Source organism: Callithrix jacchus, chromosome 1 (assembly GCF_049354715.1).
Source record: "Callithrix jacchus isolate 240 chromosome 1, calJac240_pri, whole genome shotgun sequence".
Taxonomy (NCBI): domain Eukaryota; kingdom Metazoa; phylum Chordata; class Mammalia; order Primates; family Cebidae; genus Callithrix; species Callithrix jacchus.
The window spans coordinates 178,076,894-178,098,571 of NC_133502.1; the positions used below are offsets into that span (position 1 = coordinate 178,076,894).

A 21,678-nucleotide genomic window follows, 5' to 3' on the forward strand; every position below is an offset into this window, starting at 1 on the left:
TGACTTGGGAGGGAAACAGAAGGTGAGCTGTGTTTCTAGGGAAACACCCCCTCTGATGCTTGGCACCCAGGAACCCCAGATCACCCCAGTGCAGACACCCCACAGTTCTCCAGGAGGTACCACAGTGGGGCTGGTAAAGCCACGGTCTTTGGATTCAGACATTTCTGGGCTCCAGTCCACCCCTCAATGGTGGGACCGGTTGCCTCAATTTTCCCATATGCACAGGGGACTGATAGCACCACGTGCTGCACAGGTTTGCTGGGGAGGCCATGTGAGAGGTGCCAGCTCAGCACATTTGGCCTGCCATTGTTATAAACAACAGCACAGGAGAGTGGGGAGCAGAGCAGGCCAAATCGCCGGACTCCCCTGTGCTACTGACCTATGGGGTGGCTTTGGACAAGGCCCAGCCTCACTGCAGACCTTAGTTTACCCATTTGTGCAGCCAGGCCCTCCTAACTTGGACAAGACTTGGCCCTTCTCCAAGCCCCACAGAGACATCAGAGACATGTGCACACAGCCCCTGGGACTGCCGACAGACACACAGGCACACGTAGACACGTACACACAGGCACGCAGACACAGACACAGACTCACTTTCAGCCCCCACCCAGCGCCCTCCCACCCGCTCACGCTCGCTCACACTCATGCTCACACTCACACCCCCTTGCCCCAAAATCTGCTGAGCACCAACGGTTGGTGCAGGAGGGGTTGAGAACGGGAGGAAAAAAAGCCCACGACTCAGCCCGGGAAGAGGGGTGCGATGGGGGGAGGGCGGGCGAGGGAAATGACAGCCCGCGGTCCCCCTCGAGTCCCGGCTCATGAATATTAATGCGGCGGTAATTAAAATGCAGGGACTCAGCAGGATGGATGCGGCTGCCTCCGGAGCGCGGGGGAGCGCTGCGTCTTTGCAGGCGGGTGTAGTCCGCTCTTCGCAGGCGAAAGCCTGGCCGGGCTCCGGGGTCCGCGGCCTAGGGCCTGGGGCCGGGGAGGGAGGGGACGCACTTTTCGGCGTCCCGAGTGTCCCCGCCCCCCCAGACCCCCGCGGCGGCCCCTCCGCGCCCTGCCCCAGGCCGGGCCGCCCGCCAGGCCGCCGTTTCCCGGAGCCGGCCTCCTCCCGCCCTCGCGATCGGCTGATGTCATCTGCATACAACTTTCCGCTTCCCGGCCCGTCTCGGGGCCCTGAGTCACCGCCGCCCCCGGCCCCGGCGCTGGCCCGCGGCTCTGTTTGTGCAGGGCGAGGCCCCGCGGCCCGGGCCTGACGTCAGGCTGGCAGGGCCTGGAACCGCCCCGCGCCGCGGCCCCCTGGGGGCAGGACAACGCCGCTAGGGGCCTAGGGCCCGCACGTCCTCGGAATGCGGCTTCGAAGCCGGAGCCGCCCGGTGCCGCCGCCTGACCTGAGCACGCGCCTTCAACTCTGTGAACTTCGGCTTCCTCATCTGCCACTTGGCAGACTCAGCTCAGCGAATCTTCCTAGACTTAGGGGGTGAATTGTACAGTTGGGTAAACCGAGGCCCAGAGATGGGAAAAGGATCACCCAAGGTCATACAGTCACCTTGTATGGAGTTACAAGTCCTTTCTGCGGGGTCCCACTCTGTCATGCACGTGTTACCTAAGAGAGCTTCCTGGCCTGTGCTGAGAAAACTGTACCTACCTCATCTGAGGAGGTGGGGGGAGCTCTACAGCAGGACCCCTAGGCTGGAGCCCAGGTCAGGCCACTCCACTTCTGGCCACAGTTTTCTCATCTTTAGAAAGGTGCAGTGACAGTGTGAGGACCTATGGCGTCCCCCAGAACACAAGGGCAAAGGAGAACACAGCCACTGCAGTTTGAAGCCCATGGGGCAGGTGAGTCACTGTTGTCCCTACTGGGTCACTGTTGAAGGCACTAAGGTCACTATTGGTGTCACTACTGAAGTCAGGTGAGAGGGCCCTCTTGAAGTCAGGCCACCTGGGTGCAAATCCTGGCTCCTGCTTCTGGCTCCTGCAGCCAGTAGGCCTGGGAAAATGTGTTCATGCCGGAAATGCCTGCCCAGCCTGTGCCCAGTCACACTGAGCAAGTGCCCCAGGAATGTCCTGAGCCCAGATTTACTGAGGGGAAACTTAAAACCGTCTGGGTACTGGGTTGGGATCCCAGGCCCTGTGGCCTCCCAGAGGCTTAGTTGAAAGCTCTGGCTGTCACTCCCTGACCTCCACCCAGCACCTGCCCCTGTCCAGGCCTGCCCTCCACCCCTCCACCTGGTCAGTGGTGGCTCCACCTCCTCCCAGCCCCTCTACCCTTCCAGGCCATACACACCCTCAAGCTAAGGAGCTCACACTGGTAGAGGAAGGCCTGCCCTGTCCCTCCCACACACTGCCTCTCCCTCCCTGCCCCAGCCTCACTGGAAGCTTTCAAGCCCTCCGGTGCTCCAGGCTGCCTCTCCAGGCCTTCAGGCTTTGCACGTGCTGTTCCCTCTCCCAGTTTCCTGGTTAACTCCTCCGCCTCCATCCCCGACAGGCTCTTCCCCTGGAGAGTGTCCCAGTTAGCACCACCCCACAACACACACACACACACCAGCACACACTCCCCACATCACAGGGACCACATCCCACACAGCCACAGACACACTGCATGACACAGATCACAGGCACAAAGGTGCATGCTCCAGCATGCATGTGCACACACACACACTCCATATGCTGATACACTTATGCCCTGACCCCCACAGACCTTTCAACACATACCTCACATGTTCTGACACACAGTAAACACACACAGACCACATGGCTTGTGTCTGGGCTGCCCTGGTGCCCTCCTCTAGGCTCGTCCAGCCCCCAACCTCGGCCTTTACCCCTCCGTGAGGACAGGGACCCCTCCATCTCCATTTTCCTCCATTTCGGTTTAGGGCCCTGCACCAAGTCTCTCCCAGCTACTGCCTGGACCCGGACCCCTCCCACGGTCACCACTGTCACAGTCCCACCTCCTTCAAGGTCTCAAACACCCCTCCCCAGCTTCTGGCAGGAGCCACCCTCACTCCCTCTATTGCCCCTCCAGGACCAGGCTTCACGCTCACATCACCCTCACCTGGGCTTGGGGTGCCCCACCCCCACCCCAGGCCCTGGCCTCTGAAATATTTGGTGACTTTGAACTGGGCCAAAGGCTTAAGCTCACGTATGTCCAGAGCATCAACTTTCTCCTCTGCAAAATGGGCTAACACTAAAAGCACCTTGCAGAATCTCAGCATGGTAGATATTGTTAGCACAGCCAGCAGACTTCTGTGGGCTGAGTTTGTGGGTAACCCAAGCCTTGGCAGGGACAGTTCCTCCCCAGGTGAGTGTTCTACCCCCAGTGAGCATCCCGGTGCCCTTCCTGCAAATCAGGTCCCTGAGACACTTAGTGCGGAGCCCTGCGTGTGGGGCATTTGGTGGGGGTTCCTGACAAGCTACTGCGGTTGTCTGTTCCCTCTCTTTTTTTTTTTTTTTTTGAGACGGAGTTTCTCTCTTGTTACCCAGGTTGGAGTGCAATGGCGCGATCTCGGCTCACTGCAACCTCCGCCCCCTGGGTTCAGGCAATTCTCCTGCCTCGGCCTCCTGAGTAGCTGGGATTACAGGCACGCGCCACCATGTCCAGCTAATTTTTTTGTAATTTTTAGTAGAGACGGGGTTTCACCATGTTGACCAGGATGGTCTCGATCTGTTGACCTCGTGATCCACCTGCCTCGGCCTCCCAAAGTGCTGGGATTACAGGCTTGAGCCACCGCGCCCGGCCCTGTTCCCTCTCTTTAGGGGGAGCTTCCAAGGGTGGCCTGGGCTCACGTGGGCTCCTTCAGTCCAGCAGAGCACTCCCTGGCTGCCCAGCCTGTGGAGAGAACTTGCTGAGCAGGGTGGTGAGCCCCTCCCCAGGGTGACCAGAATCAGAAGACAGGGCAGGCGGCAGGACCCGGGATGGAGGGAGAGCAGCTGAGCTAACTGCCCTCGTCCTCCCTTCCCTTCAGGTTTTAGGGCCCTTCCCATGCCCCAGCAGGAACCCAGCGGCTCACGGGACCCCGGACTTAAGGATGGGGCACTTTACCCATATGCAGAGATGAGAAACAGAGACCCCAGGAGGGAAGGGACTGGGCACAGGGTGAAACAGCCAAGGGCTGCGCCTGTGTTTCCATCTGCCTCCCTCCTGCCTGTGCTGGAGTCACATGCTTGTGTGCAGGAAGCAGGAAGACAGCCGCTGCCCTCACAGGCTTAGGGTCTAGCAGAGTCCACAGGGAGCACAGGCGAGTAAACAAAGGCAGGGAGACAGAGGAGGGCAAGGAGGGGTGCCGGGCTGGGGAGCAGGGGGTTCTCATGCTCAGGGGTATAAACGCATGGACCCATATGCAAGTCCCAGAGTTTCTTCCAGAACTCCCCCCCACCCCCACGAGATGGAGTCTTAGTCTATTGCCAGACTGGAGTTCAGTGGCGCGATCTTGGCTCACTGCAACCTCTGCCTCCACCTCCCGAGTAGCTGGGATTACAGGCACGCACCACCATGCCCAGCTAACTTTTGTATTTTTAGTAGAGACAGGGTTTCACCATGTTGGCCAGGCTGGTCTCGAACTCCTGACCTCGTGATTTGCCTGCCTCAGCCTCCTAAAGTGCTGGGATTACAGGTGTGAGCCACAGCGCCAGGTCCTTTGCAGAACTTTTCTATCAATTCACTCTCCCATCTACATGGAACACCTTTGCCCAAACCACTTAACCTTAACCACTCTGGGGGCAGAGTGGTTAAAAGCCAAATCTAGACTCCTTGCTGTGTGACCTTGGCCAGGCCACCAGTGCGTCCATGTCATGTCCTCCTATAGAAAAGGGATGCATAGCCCTCAGGGCTGTTGTTGAAGGGTCCCTGAGATGCCTGTGAAGCTCTTGGTGTCGTGACCCAAGCTCAACTCTGCCCCAAGGAGTGCCCCCCAACCCAACTACTGTATTCGGCCCCCCCAAACCTCTGGCCACCAGTCTCTGCCTGAACCCCAGCACCTGGCAGTTCAGCTCAGTTCATTTACAAAGCCCAGCGTAGGTTCCTGTTCGATGAAGGCTGGCCACAATGACAAGACTGCTAGGGATGATTGGGTCCCTGGCCAGGTACTCAGGTCTGCAGCCTCTCCAAGGAGCACTGTTTCAAACAGAGAGGAGTTCCAGAACCGTGAGGTTGGTTTGGTTGGGGGAGCCATGAGCTCCCCGCGGGCTGCCTGGGCCCACTGGTTAGAAAATGCGCATTGACCAAGTTCATAAGTACCGATCACCCCCACCCCACGTGAGCCAGGTCCTGTGAGATGTCCCGACAGCCCCATCAGCCATGTGCAGCTCAAATGAGGCATGCATGGCAGACGAGGAAGCCGAGGCTGGGAGGAGTGGTCCTTCGGTCCTGGCCTCACAGCTGCTCCAGCCCTGCGCTCTCACCCCCAGGCTGTGCTCTGCCTTTGTCTTATCGACAGAGAACAGATGTGTTCAGTGCCCACCTCGCCTAACTCACACCAAGCTGTTTCCCAGCCACCCAAGTCTTGGGCATCCCTGCAGGACCTCTATAGGGAGTCCTTGGCTCCCTAAAGGATGGATCATCAGAGGAGCTGCCAGCCTGTCAGAAGTGAAAGGGACCTCAGGGGTTACCACTGTGGCCAACCCCCAACTGCACACCCAGAAAAGCTGCAGCTCAGAGACGTGGAGACACTGGCCCAGGGACCCACAGTAAGGCCTTGGCCCAGCTGGGCCTAGATAGGAGGTACTCCACTGCCTGCATTCAAATCCGGGTCTGTCACTGGCCAACTGTGACCCTAAGTCTCTGAATTTCTCTGTGCCTTAGTGTCCTATTCTGTAGTGTGGAGATAGTAATCACTCGTATTTCAAAGATTGTTGTGAGAAATAAATGAACTAATACATGTAATATCCTTAAAAGTAGGGCCCAAGACACAGTGAGCCTGCAGTAGATACTAGCTGCCATGGTGTCTTGATTTCAAGCCCAGTGTCGATGCATCTGACTCATGCAACTTCAGTGACACCTGTTCTGTGACAGACACTGAAGATGAAGCAGTGAACAACACTGACCCAGCCTGCCCTCCTGCTGCCCGTAGGCCAGGTAGGAAACACACTGGAAATTGACAACTCCATGTGCTTATCACCACATGGTTTCTGCTGATCTGGGGAGCCAGGGACAAAGGTCAGAAAATACGGTTCCAGGTAGGGGGGGTAGCGTGCATGAAGACGTGAGGCAGAAAGGACACAAAACTGAATTCGAGAGAAGGCCTACATGGCTGGAGCTCAGAACCCAAGGGGAGGAAAGGAGAGACAAGGGACCTCAGGGGTCACCACTGTGGCCAACACCCACTGCACACCCAGAAAAGCCGCAGCTCAGAGATGTGGAGACACTGGCCCAGAGACCCACAGTAAGGCCTTGACCCAGCTTCTGGAGTCGGGATGATACGTAGAGTCCAGGAGCCAGCACTGGTTAGAGAGGGAAGGAAGCCAGATCATTAGAAAGATCTGGCTGGCTGACCTGAGGAGGGCAAATAGGAGGTTGAGGTGGGGGGTTAGGCAGAGAGTTGAGGCTAGGAGCCCAGGGAACAGGCAGGAGATGGAGTGGCCAGATAAGGGGGATAAGGGTGGGGGGCAGTGGGGATAGGGTAAAGGGAACTGACTCATTGAGGTAAGAGACTCCCCAGGGTTGGCATTTGGCTGGGATGTGGGGAATCTGGCTGAGGTGGAGGTGTATGGCTGGAGGTGACAGGCAGGAGCAAGCTCAAGGAGGGAGGAAAGACCCCCCTGTCCACCTCTGGCCACCCCAGCTGCAGCAGCACCCTGGGCCCTCAGCCCAGAGACTTGAGCCCTGTGCTTTAGACAGCAGCACTCCTGGACGGGGGAGACATTTCCAGCTGGAGCCATGGGCCCCCCTTGACCATGATCTGGCATCTGGGGCCCTGGAGTTCCCTGTTCAGTGGCCCCCAGCCTGTATCTTGGGTACATTCTCCTGAAGGTTGTCTGAGCTGCCCTTTTGGGCACCCCTAAGCCCTAGGAGTGACCAGGAGGTGGCTACTGGCAGGGGGTGTGGACAGAACATATGCAGGCAGCCTGGAGTGCCTATTCCTGAGTGCTCACAGCCCCTCAGGGAAAAGGACAAAACATGGGCAAAAAGAAAAGAAGAGGCCAGTACGAAGCTGGAGGCCAGAGGCTGGCGCTGCCCCCACTGCAGTTCCTCCTGCGGGCTCCAAGGAGCCTGAGAATTCTAAACACAAACCCAGCCCTCCAGGTGTGTTTGTCCTTATGAAGGTATATTTGTCAAGGAAAGAGGACAGAACTTTTATTTTTTGAGACAAAGTTTCGCTCTTGTTGCCCAGGCTGGAGTACAATGGTGTGATGTCTGCTCACCGCAACCTCTGCCTCCTAGGTTCAAATGATTCTCCTGCCTCAACTTCCCAAGTAGCTGGGATTTCAGGCAGTCAGGCTAATTTTGCATTTTTTTAGTAGCAACAGGGTTTCTCCATGTTCGTCAGGCTGGTCTCGAACTTCCGACCTCAGGTGATCCCCCTGCCTTGCCCTCCCAAAGTGCTGGGATTACAGGCTTGAGCCACTGCACCCAGCAACAGAACATATTTTATTTAGCAGTTTGTTCGCTTGATTTATAACTTGTAAGTACATAGACATGAGGTATGTGGGCCTCGGCTTGCACCTCGGCCCCAGGCTGACCCCTGGTGCTGCCCAGAGAGAAGCCGCCTCCCTGCGCTGACCCCTAACCAGCAGGATGACCCCCAGGGGATCCTGCAGGCTTCCTTCAGAGCTTCCCATGCCATGCACCCCCGCCGGGCTCCATCCAGCCCCACTGCCTTTGTCTGAGGGTCCTCCTGCCTCCCCATTTGAGGGTTCAACTCCAGCCCCTCCCTGCCCTCACCCTTCTTCCTATCCCTGTCCCTGGAGGTCCTGGGCTCTCCATCTTGTCACTGGTTTTATTTGGCCACAGTGGCATGTGTCATGGGCTGACCAGCTGGGTATGAGTCCTGTCCCTCCTTCCGGAGAGACGGAGGGCTCCAGTAGAAGCAGAAGCGGAAGCAGAATCTTGTCCTGGAAGGAGTACAGCTCAGAACCCGCAGGCTCGGGGTCAAATCCTGACTCTGTGACTTTCTTGATGCGTGACCTTGGGAGGCAGCTTTGCTGCTCTGAGCCCTGTTTCCTCTTTGGGAAACCCATAATAATAACTGTATCTCTTGCAGGGAGGAGACAAGGTGGAATGGAACGCAGAGCCCACGTGTGCCTGACACTTGGCAAGTACACCTGGAAGAAATTGGGAAGGGCAGGAGTTACATCATTCACCTCTGTTTACAGCTAAGCAAACACGCAGAGGCTCAGCGAGGTGAAGCCAGTCGCTCAAGGTCACACAGCCCACCGCGGGGCAGGGGCCCAAGACGTGGTTGTCTGACCTGTGCTCTAACCACTGTACTCCCCGGCCTCGAACCGGCTTCTACACTACCTTTCCCTGGTCTACGTGGCCCTCCAGCGCCTGAAAGCCGCTTGGGGACCGCGGAGGCAGGTGGCACTGCCAGGGCAGTGTCCATGGGGCGGAAAGAGTTAACGGGCTCCGCCGCATTGGGCCGTCCTTCAAGGGGGGAGCTAGCCAATGAGCGCGCGCCGCGATGAGGTAATGCCGGGACCACGCGGAGTGGGCGGGGCTGGCGGGGACCTCGCAGAGCTCCGCGCTCCCTCTCTCCCCACCTACCCCTCACCTTTGACCTTGCTGTACCCCATCCCTCCCCTAACCTTACCCCTGCAGAAACCCCTGAACTGGAGGTCTCGGCTCCAGGGCCGCTGGCCTTCCTTAGTCTCGGACAGGAACCCGGAGACGTCCCGGCCTCAGTCATATCCTCTGGGTCTCAGTTTCCCTTTCTGCAAGAAGGGGAGTGAGTGATCGCTAAAGACCCCAACAGCAGTGGACGTCCTTGGACCCAGGACAGTTTTCAGCCTTTCCCTGCCTTGGCCTGAACTTTAACGGCCCCAGCGCTGGCCCCCCTCAGCCGGTGCCCAGAGCCAAGGACCCAGGAGTCCCCTGGGAAGGGGAGCCTCACCGGCCCAGCCTCACCCTCCATGTGGCCCCGACCATCCCTTGGGTGTTGCACCTGGCGCGCCCACCGATACCACCGAGCTCTGCTAGCTGTACCAGCAGCAGGACCTGCCGGCGTGGGGGTCAGGGGTCAACATTGATCCCACCACCAGTAAAATCGAGGGCCTACCCTGTGGCCGCTCAAGGACTCAGGCTGACACGGCCGAGCCTTGCCCCGGAGCTGCCCGCGCCCGCCACCCCTCCCGGCAGGCCTGCAGGGGGCCCGTCCGCCCGGTTCGCGCGGTCCGGGCACGAAGTGGTTAACGCCTTTCCAGCCGAGCTGGCACCGCGCGGCCGGGCTTATTAGTCAGCTCGGGGGGAGGCAGCGAGGGGAGGGGAGAGGCTCGAGTGGAGAACCGCAGAAAGCTATTCTCAGGGGCTCCCGAGTGTGGGGAGGGCGGCTCAGCAGGAGCTGCTGCTTCCCAGAAAGTTGATTATTTTTAACCCAGGAAGAAGAAAGGAAGGAGGCGAGGGAGAAGGACTCAGAGAAAAGAGGAGAGGAAAAGAGAGGAGAGGAGAGAAGTGGGGGCAGGGGAGGTCCGGGAAGAGGAATGGGGAGAGAGGAGGGAATGGGAAAGAGAGCAGGAGAGGAGAGGCGATCGCGGAGGGGAGAAGGAGGGGAGGCTGCAGGGTGATGGAGGGAGAGGGAGAAGCAGAGCCCAACTGGAGCTGGGGAAGCCAGCTGGCAGGGCCTGGGGAGGAGGAATGGGCACTGCCACCTCTCCTGTACCCCTGGGGCTCTGTGGGGCTCCGTCCTGGCCTCCTGGTGCCCCAGCTGAGAGCAGCTCCCCAGCATCATCAAAGGGGTGGGGGGCACTGGGCTTGGAGGAGTGGAAGGCACAAGGCAGCTGTCCTGGGGGCTCTCCAGCCTGCCCGCAGCACACCCAAGCGTCCTTGCCCTTGGGGTGACCACTGGGACTTAGGGCTTGGGAGCCCTAGGGGAAGGGCAAGGGGGTCTTCCTTGAAAGCCCTGGATCTCTTCAGGGAGGGCTTCCTGGAGGAGAGGGTGGAAGGGAATCAGGCTCCCTTTTTCCTGCTTCTGGGTGGAGCCAGGCTGAAAACCAAACCCAGAGAGGGCCCTGGGAGGGTGCTGGGGACACAGTGACAAACAAGACAGCCACAGCCAGGCCCACACAGGGCAGTCCTGTGTGGCTGCACACATTGTGGTGAATAAGGCATTAAAGAATGACAGAGGGATAGTGGGCAGGGAGCACCAGTCCCCTGGGGCTGGCCTCTGCAGAGGGTGCAGAAGACCTCCCCCAAAGGGGGTGCCTGACGACCAGAGTGGCTGCCACGGGGAGGAGACTGGTGGAGGCCAGAGAGACGGGTGCTCTGGACGAGACCCCCAGCCCACAGACCTGAGAGGCTGAGAGGGGCTCACTATGGCCAGAGGCTGGGAGGGGGACATTTGTCCTGAGACCAGCTGTTGTCTTGTGGTGGCCATAAGCTTAGGAAGAGTTTTACAGAGAAAAGACTAGATCGCCAAAGCTTATTCAGAATAGTAGGGACAAGAGTGGACACAGAAGCTGACTGGGAGTGTGGCAGTGAGATCCCGGGGAGATGGTGAGGGCTGGCTGAGTCTGTGGGGGAGGTACAGAGGACAGGACGTGGTGTGGCATGGCCCGAGGGTGAAGGAGGCCCCCGTGGGCCCTGCCTTGGCAGGGGGTGAATGCTGGTGCTGTCCCCTGAGGCAGAGGACAGCATGGGCGCAGGTTCGTGGGAGGCCAGGCATTTGTTTTAGGACATGGTGGGGGCAGCCAGGAACAGTGTGCGGTGGGGGGAGGGGGGAGGAACAGCTTGAGCAAAGGCAAAGAGAAGAGACAGGCAAAGAATTCATGTGGCATGGGGGACATGCTGGAATCTTCCGGAGAGGTGGGCCTCTGATGCAGGCAGAGGGGTCTGCTCTGGATCCGCAGGCAGTGGACCACTATGGACGGGTAGGAGTGGGGGAGGGGAAGGGGGCTTCCAGCTCTAGACACAGTGAGGGGGCCCACCAGTTGGGGACTGAGGCTGAGGGTGGGGGAGTGTCACTGGGGCAAGGCGTCAGGGCCCCAGCTTTTGGGACATCAAGTGTGTGTGAGAGAGTGAGTGTAAGAGTATGATAGGGGCCAGGCACAGTGGCTCAGGCCTGTAATCCCAGCACTTTGGGAGGCCATGGAGGGTGGATCACCTGAGGTTGAGAGTTCAAGACCAGCCTGGCCAATATGGAGAAACCCCGTCTCTACTAAAAATACAAAAATTGGCCAGGCGTGGTGGTGCATGTCTGTAATCCCAGCTACTCAGGAGGCTGATGCTGGGAGAATCGCTTGAACCCGGGCGTCGGAGGTTTCGGTGAGCCAAGATCGTGCCAGTGCACTCCAGCCTGGGCTACAAGAGCGAGACTCCATCTCAAAACAAACAAAATGATAGTGCAAGAGTATGTGTGGATGAGTGTGCATGTATGAATGTGAATGGGTGTGTGTATAAGTGAGAGTGTGTGTGAGTGTATATGTGTGAGTGTGCATGTATGAATGTGAATGAGTGGGTGTGTGTATAAGTGAGAGTGAGTGTGTGTGAGTGTATATGAGTATGTGCATGTATGAATGAATGGGTGTGTGTATAAGTGAGAGTGTGTTTGTGAGTGTATATGTGTGGATGTGTGTGCATGTATGAATGTGAATGGGTGTGTGTATAAGTGAGAGTGCGTGTGTGTGTATATGTGTGAGTATGTGCAGGTATGAATGTGAATGAGTGGGTGTGTGTATAAGTGAGAGTGTGTGAGTGTATATGTGTGGATGTGTGTGCAGGTATGAATGTGAATGGGTGTGTGTATAAGTGAGAGTGCGTGTGTGTGTATATGTGTGAGTATGTGCAGGTATGAATGTGAATGAGTGGGTGTGTGTATAAGTGAGAGTGCGTGTGTGTGTATATGTGTGAGTATGTGCAGGTATGAATGTGAATGAATGGGTGTGTGTATAAGTGAGAGTGCGTGTGTGTGTATATGTGTGAGTATGTGCAGGTATGAATGTGAATGAGTGGGTGTGTGTATAAGTGAGAGTGCGTGTGTGTGTATATGTGTGAGTATGTGCAGGTATGAATGTGAATGAGTGGGTGTGTGTATAAGTGAGAGTGCGTGTGTGTGTATATGTGTGAGTATGTGCAGGTATGAATGTGAATGAGTGGGTGTGTGTATAAGTGAGAGTGTGTTTGTGAGTGTATATGTGTGGATGTGTGTGCATGTATGAATGTGAATGGGTGTGTGTATAAGTGAGAGTGTGTTTGTGTGTATATGTGTGGATGTGTGTGCATGTATGAATGTGAATGGGTGTGTGTATAAGTGAGAGTGCGTGTGTGTGTATATGTGTGAGTATGTGCAGGTATGAATGTGAATGAGTGGGTGTGTGTATAAGTGAGAGTGTGTTTGTGTGTGTATATGTGTGGATGTGTGTGCATGTATGAATGTGAATGGGTGTGTGTATAAGTGAGAGTGCGTGTGTGTGTATATGTGTGAGTATGTGCAGGTATGAATGTGAATGAGTGGGTGTGTGTATAAGTGAGAGTGCGTGTGTGTGTATATGTGTGGATGTGTGTGCAGGTATGAATGTGAATGAGTGGGTGTGTGTATAAGTGAGAGTGCATGTGTGTGTATATGTGTGAGTATGTGCAGGTATGAATGTGAATGAGTGGGTGTGTGTATAAGTGAGAGTGTGTTTGTGAGTGTATATGTGTGTTTGTGTATAAGTGAGAGTGTGTTTGTGTAAGTGTATATGTGTGAGTGTGTACGTGTATAAGTGAGACTGTAGGGGTGTTTGTGTGTGAGATTGTGAGTGTGAGACTGAGTGTCCCTCACACTAAGTGTCCTGCCCTCCACTTGAGGCACAACCCATGGGACCCTTCCAACCCCTCCAGGACCAGGGAATGGCCCAGCCAGTCCAGACCAGGAAATGAGGGATGGAGGAGGGGCTGGGCAGCTGCTCTGAGAACCCCCCAGCCCTGGTCACTCTGGAGCCCTGGAGCAGCATCTGAGCCCCTCCCCAAGGAGCCAGGTGGCTGGAGGGCAGCATCCAGGGTCACCTGCCCGCTTCCTACTTAGGACCTGGTCTGTCCTCTCTCAGGATGGAGCTCGGGGATGCTGAGCTCAGAGCTGCCCACCATACCAGGCCCAGTAGCTCAGCAGAGGTCCCATTCCAGACGGTGGCTAGGGCCGACAGTGGCCTGGGCTGTGGGAGGAGGATGAGGGTCTAGAGAGTCACAGTGACCCTGGGAGTCTAGGAGAAAGTGGGAGCCAGAGAGGAACCCAAAGTCCCAGAAACTGCAAAAAAAAAAAAAAAAATGCCAGGGAGAGGAGGAGAGAGAAAATGCCACGTGGCAGCCCTGAGCCTGGGACCATGTGCCACAGTTTCTCTGTGGGTCCTTTGAGTTTGGCCCAGATGACTCTGAGCTGACTCTGCAGCCACAAAACCTTAGGGCCTTGAAGGTCCCATCCAGCACTTGAAGGACTCTCCCTGGGATAGAAGCAAAGAGGCAACAACGGAGTACTGAGTCCACAAGTAGGAAGAAGGGGCTCCAAGCCGACCTGCAGACTCCTGACCACAGCAGTGCAACAGGAAGTCACAGTCAAGGGACAAACCTGAATCCAAACCCGTTCCTGATTGGCGAGTGTCTCCAGCCTCTGCCTTCCTCAGTTTCTTCACCTGCAAAATGGGGATAATAATGGTTCCTCTGTCCTCAGGGGCAGAGAAACAATGGAGGGAAGCCCCTTAGTTAAGGAAGTGGCCTGTCCTGGATCCCATGGGGCCTTGAAATGTCCCCAACAGTATAAGAGCATGAACCCTCCAAGATGGAAGAGAATTAGATTAACACGATCTAACCATGGGCCAGGCAGTGTATTTATTTGTTTGTTTGTTTATTTACTTAAGACAGAGTCTCGCTCTGTTGCCCAGGCTGGAGTGCAATGATGCGATCTCAGCTCACTGCAACCTCCGCCTCACGGATTCAAACCATTCTCATCCCTCAACCTCCTGAGTAGCTGGGATTACGGGTTAACATGCCCAGCTAATTTTTATGTAGTTTTATTAGAGACAGGGTTTCACTATGTTGGCCAGGCTGGTCTTGAACTCCTAACGTCACGTGATCTGCCTGTCTCAGCCTCCCAAAATGGTGGGATTACAGGCGTGAGCCACCGCACCCGGCCCAGGCGGTGTTCCTTTTCCTGTCTTGCAGATGAGAAGACCAAAGCTCAGAGAAATTTCTGGTCAGCCCAGAGCTAAATATACAGCAGGAAGGTGGGGGAATTTTGATTCAAACTCGGGCCTGCTGTCTCCCTGGAAATTCTTTCTCACTGCCTCCATATAAAGAAGTACACGTGCAGGAGGCGGCCCAGAGCACCCTCTTCTCCCTCCCAAAAACCCACACGGTGATCCTGGCCAGGCCCCCTGGGCCTAGGAGGAGCCACATTCCCATTAGGCATCTCTGAGGTGTGCTTTCACATTGGGGTCCCCCCAGGGCTGGTGGAACACAAAGGGGGGTGGCCAAGGCAGAGAAAGAACCCGACAGGCCAGGAGCCGGCTTTTCTCCTGCTTTCTTCCTGCTTTCTTCCTCCCTGGCTTCTTTGTTAAGCTCCCTTTCAGCTGAACCGGCAGAGCCTGGGTGTTCCGAGCTGACAATAATTGTTGCGTCTAGACAGTGTCTGGTATGAGGCCTCCCTCTCCCGCGCCTTGCCGGCCTCCCCGAGGCTGCTGTTCCCAGCCCTGCTGGCCCCTGCTCTGCGCCCTCGGTTTCCCACACCCCTGCCCCTCTCTGGCTGCCCAGGGTGCCCCGTCCTGCCTCCCTCCTGCTCTAGGCCTCGATTTTTCAATCCTCGAATCTCTTCCTCCCTCCCCTGCTGCACCCCAGGCACCGGCCTGTTCCTCCCGTGGCCTGAAATGCAGGAAACAAAGGTGGTTTTGCATCAGGCTGTGTCTGGGAGACCTTGGAAGGAGACTGAGCCAGGCAACCCTCCCGGCTCTTGGCCCCCAGGAGCCAGAGGCTCACATTGCTGGCTTCTGTGCTGAGCTGGGAAGTTCTGGGATTGATGCTTGAAACAGCCTTAAGGTTCCTTCCCTCATCTTCCTATCCGGTCTAGATGGGCACCGAGAGGAATCAATGCAGGAAAGACTTAGGATAGATACAAGGAAGAACTTCCTGGTGACTCTGACTGACCGGCAGACATGGATGGGATGGTTTCAAGAGCTTCAGGGGACAGGAATTCAGTCTTCACAAGGTCTAAGAAGTTTCTCCTGCCTGGCTCAGATCTGCAGCTCTGGAAGTTTCTCCAGAAGCCAGAGTCTCCTCACTGGTATCAGGTGCTCAGGGTGACCCTGAGGTAATAACAACCGCAGCCAGCATTTGCCAGGCCTTTCCTGCACCAGCACAGTGCCAGCTCTGCATGCACAGCAATTGATATAATCCTCTCCAGGGCCCTGAGACACACAGAAAGTGAGCTTATGATTAGTTCCATTTTACAGATGAAGAGACTGAGGCACAGAGGGGTTAAGTAACTTGCCCTAAGTCACCCAGCCAGGAGAAGAGAAGCTAAGGTTTGAAGTCACAGAGGCTGGCTTCAGAGCCCCAATAGTGACTGATAATAGGAACAGGACATGCTTAAAATCATCTCCTGGGACTGGGATGAGCCTGCAGCGTCTAGTGTTACCTTGCATGTCACAAGGCTGCTCAGATCCAGGGTTATGCCCACTATATAGGTGAAAAGAGAAGAGCCTGGGGCTGCAGGCTGTAACCAGAGGGTGAGCTAACTCTGTGTCAGAGAGGTCTAGCAATGCAGGCTACTGGGCTGCAGGTAAAGGCTCACCGTGGAGTAGCAGCTCAACACATGTGCGGGGCCATTTCCCACTTCTTCCTTCCGGGCACTCTTGGGCACCTCCTGCTCTGATCAAGCTGGGGGAGACAGAGGCTAATGTGTGGCTCTGTCCAGGAGACCATAGCCTACAGGAGACTGGCAAAGCAGCCAGTTTCAATCTGGAAGAGGAATTGTGATGATGCAAAGGATACAGGACCTCTGGGAGCCAACAGAAAGGACCCTACATCCAAGAAGACTTCTTAGAGGAGGTAGGATCAACATGGCTTCCTGACAGATGAGTAAAAGGCGGGCCAAGAGGGGAGGGAAAAGTGTTCCAGGAAGAGGAAATTGGCACGTAAGAAGGTCTCAACCAGTCGCAGTGGCTCACGCCTGTAATCCCAGCACTTTGGGAGGCCGAGGCAGGCACCTGAGGTCAGAAGTTTGAGTCCAGCCTGGCCAACCTGGTGAAACCCCATCTCTATTAAAAATTAGCTGGGCATGGTGTCAGGAGCCTGTAATCCCAGCTACTTGGGAGGCTGAGGCAGGAGAATTGTTTGAACCTGGGAGGTAGAGGTTGTAGTGAGCCAAGATTGCACCACTGCACTCCAGCCTAGTGGACAAGAGCAAGACTGAGTCTTAAAAATGAAAAAAAAAAAAAAAAGAAAAGGTCTTGAAGTGAGAGAATAGGGTAATCTAGAAGAACTAGAGAAACTTAAACAGCGGTGTCAGGCCAAACAGTGGGTGGGAATCGTGAGGCTGGATCCCGGCTGATCAGGAAGGCCGCTGAGTGCCAGGCTGAGGGCTGGGACTCATCCCCAGGCAGGGAGGCCTACTGGGAGACTGCTTTGAGGGTCCAGGCAGGCGGGGTTGTGTTGGCCGTGAGGTTGTGGAATGGAGTGGGGCCGGCAGACTGGAGAGGCCCTCAGGAGTTGTAGAAAGAAGGCCTCCTCTGATGTGGAGCTGGCCTGCACGTGTGATGCTGATCCAGACATGGAGAACCTCATGGCAAAGCCTTTCTTTTCCTTTTTTTCAGACGGAGTTTTGCCCTGATGCCCAGGGTGGAGTGCAATGGTGTGATCTTGGCTCACTGCAACCTCTGCTTCCTGGGTTCAAGTGATCCTCCTGCCTCAGCCTCCCAAGTAGCTGGGATTATAGGCATGCGCCACCACACCCAGCTACATTTTGTATTATTATTATTACTATTGAGGCAGAGTCTTGCTCTGTTGCCCAGGCTGGAGTGCAGTGGCGCGGTCTCAGCTCATTGCAACTTCCACCTCCCAGGTTCAAGGGATTCTCCTGCCTCAGCCTCCACAGTAGCTGGGATTACAGGCACGTGCCACCACGCCCAGCTAATTTTTTGTATTTTTAGTAAAGACGGGGTTTCACCATGTTGACCAGGCTAGTGTTGAGCTCCTGACCTCAGGTGATTCACCTGCCTTGGCCTCCCAAAGTTCCAGGATTACAGGCATGAGCCCGTGCGCCCGGTCAGACAAAGGCTTTCGACGGGAGGGCAGCCAGGTGTGCTCGGGAGGAGGAGGACGCACTGGAAAGGCAGTGGGGCCAGGCACTGAACTATATTTGGAAGCAAGTGGGAGCAACAGCGAAGGTTTGCTAGCTCAGGTAGGAGGATTAATTGGAATGACTAAACTGGAAGCTCTGCAAGACAGATTAGAGGGGTAAACTTGGAGGCAGGAAGGCTGGGAGGAGGCCGGGAGGAGGCCGCTGTGGAGTGATTTTTCTTCCTCCACAGGTTTCTAGGCCATGATTTCTGGCCACTCCGCCCTTTCTGTGACTCATTTTGTTTTTGTGTTTTAGAAATGAGGTCTTGGCCGTGTGTGGTGGCAGATGCCTGTAATCCCAGCTGCTCAGGAGGCTGAGGCAGGAGCCTCGGTTGAACCCTGGAGGTGGAGGTTTCGGTGAGCCAAGATCATGCCACTGTACTCCAGCCTGGGCAACAGAGCGAGACTCCCTCTCAAAAAGAAAAGAAAAGAACGAGGTCTCTCTACGTTACCCAGGCTGCAGTCCAGTGTCTATTTACAGGCATGATCATAGCACACTGCAGACTTGAACCCCGGGGCTAAAACAATCCTCCTGCCTCAGCCTCCAGAGTAGCTGGGACTGCAGACACGCGCCACAGAACCCAGCCTGAGTCGTTCCGATTGTGTGACCAGCTTCCTGTCTTGGGGCTGGCTCACACCCTCCACCCCCAGCTGGAGAGGAAGGAGGATGCTGGCCATTCATTCCTCATCCAGGCCATCGATGGAAATGTCAGGCAGCGCGAGCCCACGCCTCAACACCTCTGGGCTTAGCTCCGGGACTGACACTGGCAGATGCATCGATGAGCCCCCACCTGCCACCTCTGGGCCTGCGCGTGGGGATGTGGCCGAGGGCCTGGGGCTTCAAGTCTCCAGACTTGCTGAATGCATAGTGCAGCCCTCGTCGGCAACTGCAGACAAGCAGAGATGCCCCTGGGCTCTGCCTGTGCCTGGCACGGTGAGGTGTGGGTGGGGGCAGGAGTGAGGGTCCTCTCCATGCAAGCAGGGAAGAGAGAAGACCAAAATTTCACCGTAACGTAGAGTCTGTAGACTGTGAAATGCTGTGCTCCTGCTAGTCCGATACCAGGGTTTTGCAGCCCGATAAAGGAAGAAACCAGGCTGAGGCATGTGATGGGGCAGGCAGGGGTGCCACAGTCGTGATCACGGTCAAGACCAGGGCCATAGCGGCTCACATCTCCGATCTCAAATTCCTGGGCACATGGTTCCAGAACTCAGAATTTTCCTAGCTGTAGAAACATGAGGCCAGGAGTGGTGGCTCACGCTTGTAACCCCAGCACTTTGGGAGGCTGAGGTGGGCAGATCACCTGAGGTCAGCAGTTGAGACCAGCCTGGCCAACATGGTGAAACCCCGTCTCTACTAAAAGTACCCAAAAAACAGCCGGGCCTGGTGGTGCGTGCCCATAATCCCAGCTACTCGGGAGGCTGAGGCAGGAGAATTGCTTGAACCTGGTAGGTGGAGGTTGCAGTGAGCTGAGACTGCACCACTGCCCTCCAGCCTGGGCGACAGAGCGAAACTCCGTCTCAAAACAACAACAACAACAAAGATGATGTGATACGTCACATATTTCCTGACAACCCCAACCGAACACATTTGGATCTGCAGCAAAACAGATGAGGAAATATTCTCAGTAGGCTCTCAGTCTCAGTTTTCTCATCTCCACAATGGGGAAGTGGTGGCAGGCACCTCCCGGGCTGTCCTGAGAATCCGATGCCTCCCACTGCACCGGCCAGCCTGGCACAGGCACAGGTCCCACCCCAGGCCCTTTGACTGGCTGCCCCTTTGGCCTGGAACATTCCTCCCCAGATACCTCCTGAGACAGCTCTCCCACTTCCTTCAGGCACTGCTCAAATGCTGCCTCCTCACAGAGGCTTTCCCTGACCAGCCCGTTTCTCTCTTCTTCCTGCATAGCCTGTCACCTGACAATTATGTCATCAATTGCTCATTTATTAATTTCCTGCTCTCCCACAGTGGCACCCAAGCTCTGTGAGGGCAGGACTGCTCTGTCGTGGGCTGTGCCCCCAGCACCTCGGACAGTGCCTGCACAGGCGGGCACCCCGATTTTTCTTGGATGAAGGATGTTCTGTTAAATGTGTCTGGCACATCAAAAAGGCCCAATAAAGCCCAGCAGGTGCCGTTGCTATTAGTATCCATTGAAAAAGGCCCTGATCTATCCCAGCCCTTGGTTCTCCAGCCTGTGAAATGGGCATCCTGGGGGCTGAGGCACCAGCCTCGGGAAGCTGGTAGGGGGTCCCTGCAGGAGAGACAAAGAACACTGCCGCCCCCCGGGGCCTGCGCCCCTCACAGGAGAGAGAAGCGGCAGGGGTGGGGGGAGCAGAGGGAGCTTCCAGCCCCCCCTCAGCAGGGCCGCCAGAAGGACATACATAATTCATTGCCAAATGGGGCTGCGGGTGGCTCTCTGAGGCGTGCGCTGGGGGCTTACTCTATGCCTGGCACTTCGATGACTGCTCCTCGCACGTAGCCTTATTGCATCTTCATGGATTTGTAGAGTGTGATCCTTACCCCCCACCCCCGCCCCCGGCCCCACCTCATTTTACTCAGGGGGATCCTGAGGCTCAAAGGATGAGACCATCATGCTAGTCAAACAGCCTCTAGTGGCCAAGCCAGTCCTCGGGTTCCCAGATTCAACCCCCAGTGGCCCCCAGTCACTGCCTCTCTGTTGAGGGAAGAGACGAGCCTGGGGAGGGGATGGGAGGTACAGAGGAGACCCCACCCCCAGACAGGCTGCAGAAGAGGGAGCTGGGTCTCAGCAGAGCTGGGGAGGGCTCTGACCCAAGCCCTCCGCCCCAACCTGCTGCCCTCCTCTCCTGGAGGAGATGCTCCCCAAAGTAGCCATCATGCGTGCTGGCTCTGGGGGTTGGGGGTGTGGGGAGCAGTTTGCTCAGCTGTAAAATGGGAATAACAAAAGTTGTCCCTGGGGCTACGAGATCAAGGTGCTTAAGAAAAGTGGTGGCCTTTGAGAGGCCAAGGCTGGCTGATCATGAGGTCAAGAGTTCAAGACTAGCCCGGCCAATATGGTGAAACCCCATCTCTACTGAAAAAAAATACAAAAATTAGCCAGGCACGGTGGCAGGTGCCTGTATTCCCGCTACTGAGGGGGCTGAGGCAGAAGAATCGCTTGAACCCAGGAGGTGGAGGATGCAGTGAGCCAAGATTGCACCACTGCACTCCAGCCTGGGCAACAGAGTGAGACTCTGTCTCAAAAAAAAAAAGAAAGAAAAGTGGTATCTGCTGAGGGGAAAAGTCAATCCCAAAAGGTTGCATACTCTCATTCTCTTTATTTGTTTGTTTGTTTTGTTTTTGTTTTTGAGACAGGGTCTTGCCCTGTCACCCAGGCTGGAGTGCAGTGGCACAATCTCAGCTCACTGCAACCTCCACCTCCTGGGCTCGAGTGATCCTCCCATCTCAGCCCCCTAAGAAGCTGGGGCTACAGACACGTGCCACCATGCCCAGCTAGCTAAGTTTTGTATTTTTTGTAGAGACAGTGTTCCGCCATGTTGCCCAGGCTGGTCTCAAACTCCTGAGCTCAGGTGATCCTCCTGCCTTAGCCTTCGAAAGTGCTGGGATTACAGGCATACGCCACCGCACCTAGCTAATTTTTGTATTTTTAGTAGAGACAGGGTTTCACCATGTTGCTCAGGCTGGTCTTGAACTCCTGGCCTCAAGTGATCCACCCTTCTCGGCCTCTGAAAGTTCTGGGATTACAGGCGTGAGCCACTGTGCCCAGTCTTGATTCTATTTAGATCGTAGTTTTGGCATAGCAGAATTTTAGAAATGGAGGGCAGATTAGGCCAGGGTGAGGGGTGGGCCAGAAGGAGGTAAGGGGTGGCAGGGATTGTGGTCGTAAAAGAATGGGAGGGACAGCCTGGTGTGGTGGCCCACGCCTGTAATCCCAGCACTTTGGGAGGCCAAGGCAGGTGGATCACAAGGCCAGGAGTTCCAGACCAGCCTGACCAACATGGTGAAACCCCATCTCTACTAAAAATACAAAAATTAGCTGGGTGTCATGGTGTGTACCCGTAGTCTCGGCTACTCGGGAGGCTGAAGCAGGAGAATCACTTGAACCAGGGAGGTGGAGGTTGCAGTGAGCTGAGATCACACCACTGCACTCCAGCCTGGTGACAGAGTGAGACTCTGTCTCAAAAAAAAAGAAAGAAAAGGAAAGGGGGGATAAAAGAATGGAAGGGATATTTCGGTGTTGAAA

General features: G+C 56.0%; 1 protein-coding gene across 1 annotated transcript; it reads left to right on the forward strand.

Moving 5' to 3' along the window:
- The first annotated feature begins 1,775 nt into the window (after positions 1–1,775).
- Positions 1,776–7,827, forward strand: LOC118151379 (uncharacterized). Its single transcript, XM_078346196.1, is given in 5 exon segments — positions 1,776–1,842; positions 2,682–3,075; positions 3,077–3,116; positions 3,118–3,304; positions 7,697–7,827. Coding segments are annotated over 5 exon segments (819 nt in total).
- Positions 7,828–21,678: the final 13,851 nt, after the last annotated feature.